This window comes from Fragaria vesca, linkage group LG2 (genome assembly GCF_000184155.1).
Source record: "Fragaria vesca subsp. vesca linkage group LG2, FraVesHawaii_1.0, whole genome shotgun sequence".
Lineage (NCBI taxonomy): Eukaryota > Viridiplantae > Streptophyta > Magnoliopsida > Rosales > Rosaceae > Fragaria > Fragaria vesca.
This window is the reverse complement of record NC_020492.1, coordinates 23,894,049-23,896,887: the sequence shown is the minus strand read 5'-3', so window position 1 is coordinate 23,896,887 and position 2,839 is coordinate 23,894,049. Positions and strand designations below refer to the sequence as shown.

The 2,839-nt window shown below is 39.8% G+C and overlaps 1 protein-coding gene across 1 annotated transcript in view; it reads left to right on the top strand.

Annotated features, from left to right (window-relative positions):
• Positions 1–207: 207 nt before the first annotated feature.
• Positions 208–2,839, top strand: part of LOC101305430 (uncharacterized vacuolar membrane protein YML018C-like) — a 3,765-nt gene continuing 1,133 nt past the window's right edge. Inside the window, exons 1-4 of the mRNA XM_004291389.1 lie at positions 208–542; positions 1,321–1,719; positions 2,096–2,310; positions 2,491–2,561. Of these exons, the coding sequence (XP_004291437.1) occupies positions 459–542; positions 1,321–1,719; positions 2,096–2,310; positions 2,491–2,561 (769 nt within the window). The 5' untranslated portion in view covers positions 208–458. The remainder of the gene's footprint in view (positions 543–1,320; positions 1,720–2,095; positions 2,311–2,490; positions 2,562–2,839) is intronic.

Sequence of the window (2,839 nt, the reverse complement as noted above, 5' to 3'; positions counted from 1 at the left end):
AAAGAGACATATCTAAAAGACTAAAATCCAAATTTAAAGCCTCAAGAACTTGATCATAGACTGAAAATAACTACACAATAACTGAAGAAATTGAACCCAACAGGCCAACACCGACATGTAAATAGCACCCAAACACGTTGTCAGGTTCCTTTCTATATTCGTCAAGTTCTTAACTTTCACTTACCTCTCTGTTTTCTCTTTCTTCCCAATCTTTGGCATTAAAAATTGGCATTCAATACACCAACTCGATTCTTTGTTTGTTGTTTGACACCACCAGCCGCCCCGCCCCAACCGGCCTCTCTGTCTCTTCTATCCTTCACCTAAATACACGCCACTTTTGGACTTCACAACACCCTGTCACCCAAGATCTCTCTCTAAGCTTGTTATAGGTTTCAAAGATCCAAGACTGGTTTATCAGATCCTTCAAGTTTTTCTGATTCCTCTATCTGGGTTTTGTTATGGGTGGTTGGAGGTACAGAGCTGGGTTGCTTCTGATTGGTGCTGTGGTTATCATTTGGGTTACCTCTGCGGAAGTCACGCAGGTTTGTCGTTTTTTTCTTCTTCTGTTTATGTTTGACTTCAATGATTGTTTAGCTTTGTGGGTGCTATAGGATTTGTATGAGATGCTTGTGTTTGATGGTTTATGAGTTTCTGGGTTTATGGGTTGGGGAAAGATTGGAACTTGATATGGATTCAGTTAGCTGTGTGCTGTTTTTTTGGTTGAAGAGTTTGCATTTGACCTGTTCTATTAATTATATGATTAAAGAGTGGATTTTAGTTTGAACTCATTTGTGAAATTGAGGCCTGAACTTCACCAGTTCACCCTATTAGCTTGGTCGATTACTAGGTTTCAAACATTGTAGTAAAACAACTATTTTATATTTTCTTCATTATCCTCTGATTGATGGCGCCAAGTAGGCATGAATGTTCCTCAGATATACGGGTAGCAAAAGGAAGAAGCTTTCGATAATTGGGTTAGTGCGTGAATCAACTTTGATTTTCTTGTTGAAGCCAGGGTGGAGTTTAGTTAGTGACCAAATTAGATCCTCTAGTAAAACCTTGTACCCTTTTCTATTCAAGTGAAATTTTATACATGTAACTACCCCAAATGAGACTTCAATTGGCAATTGATTGGGATCTCATGTGAGGTGGTTTCCTTTAGTATCATTTGTGTGGAATATGGAGATACCTGACATGATTGTAGGGATTCTTTCATTGATGTCCTTTGATTCAATTTTATGTTATCTAAAATGTGCAATATTCTGTGCACCTGAAGTTTGTATATCTTGAGTTTTTAGCTAACTTTGATCATCTCTGCAGGATATTTATGCAAAATATAAGCAGCCATTTGCAGTAACATATCTTGGAGCTTCTCTTATGGTAGTGTACCTCCCAATAGCTTTCCTTAAGGACTGGTTGTGTAATTTACTTAAACGTCGCTCTTCTAAAAGTGGCAAAAATGCAGAAAGCATGAATGAGTATTCTTCTGCGTTTGGTTCACCACTGAAACACAATGGAGTTCAGAAAGATTTTGAATTGGAAATTCATACCTTGTCCAGAAAAGACAGTGATGCAGACCTTTCACCTTGTGCAGAAGAAAGGCCTTTGGTTTCTAAACTCAAAGACAATATAAATGTGCTGAAGCATGATCGAGAACTGACACCAAGGGAAATTGCTACTTATGGATTTTACCTTGCCCCTCTTTGGTTTTTTACAGAGGTAAGGAATGTCCTAAAGTTACTATCTCTAAGAATATATCTCCATTGATTTTACAATGCATCTTGCTATATGGCTTTACGAACCTTGTTTCTTCGTGTTAGCTGTTTTACAAGGTTTTAAAGGTAAAAACTCAAAGTTTCTATAGTTTGAGAATGAATCTGAGTTTTGAAGTGATCTTTCTTACTTGAAATTAAATGGGAGGTTTATGGACTAAAGTTGTGTCACAGACATGTTTCATGTCCTGCTTGACTTCAAGATATTAAATCATACTTGCAGATTTAAATGCTCATGACATGATATGCATTTGCGAAAAGTAGTTATGTTTGTATGAAGACCTCTAGAAGATTCTAATTATGGTTTTTCCTGATTGTTGCAGTATTTTTCAAATGCCGCTCTCGCACGTACGAGTGTTGCAAGTACAACAGTCTTATCCTCAACTTCAGGACTCTTTACACTCTTCATTGGTGCATTCTTAGGCCAAGATTCTTTGAATCTAGCAAAAGTGGTGGCCGTCTTTGTCAGCATGGCGGGTGTAGCCATGACAACATTGGGAAAAACGTGGGCTACAGATGAGTCGCAATCGAGTGCCTCGTAAGTGTTTACTTCATCTCTTATTCTTGACTGTTCTTTTGTTTCTTTCTTGATGAAATATAAACACAACTGTTTTCGCCTGTTGTTTGTTGTTGATAGTCTGCATCGTTATTCATATAGATATCAACTTGCTCTTTGTAATGTATGTTCCAGGAATTGACAGTGAATTTTTTTGTTCAGCAATGGGAAACACTCTATCGCTGGAGATTTCCTTGGCCTTGCCTCAGCCATGTCATATGGTCTATTTACAGGTTGTCTCTCTCTCTCTCTCTCTCTCTCTCTCTCTCTGCGCCAGCGGACTCCAGTAGCTTCCCTGACCATTTTCCATCCCTGGCGAGTCCGCCGAATTCCAGTTTTCCGGCGAGATCGACTTTATTTGAAGTTTTGGGTGATCTCGCCGGAAAACTGGAAAAGAACGGACTCGCCGGGGATGGAAAGTGGTCGGGGAAGCTGCTGGAGTCCGCTGGGATGGAGGCGCGCCCTCGAGCGGTGGCGAACGGACGGAAATCCGCACCGTTTTACGGTGCGG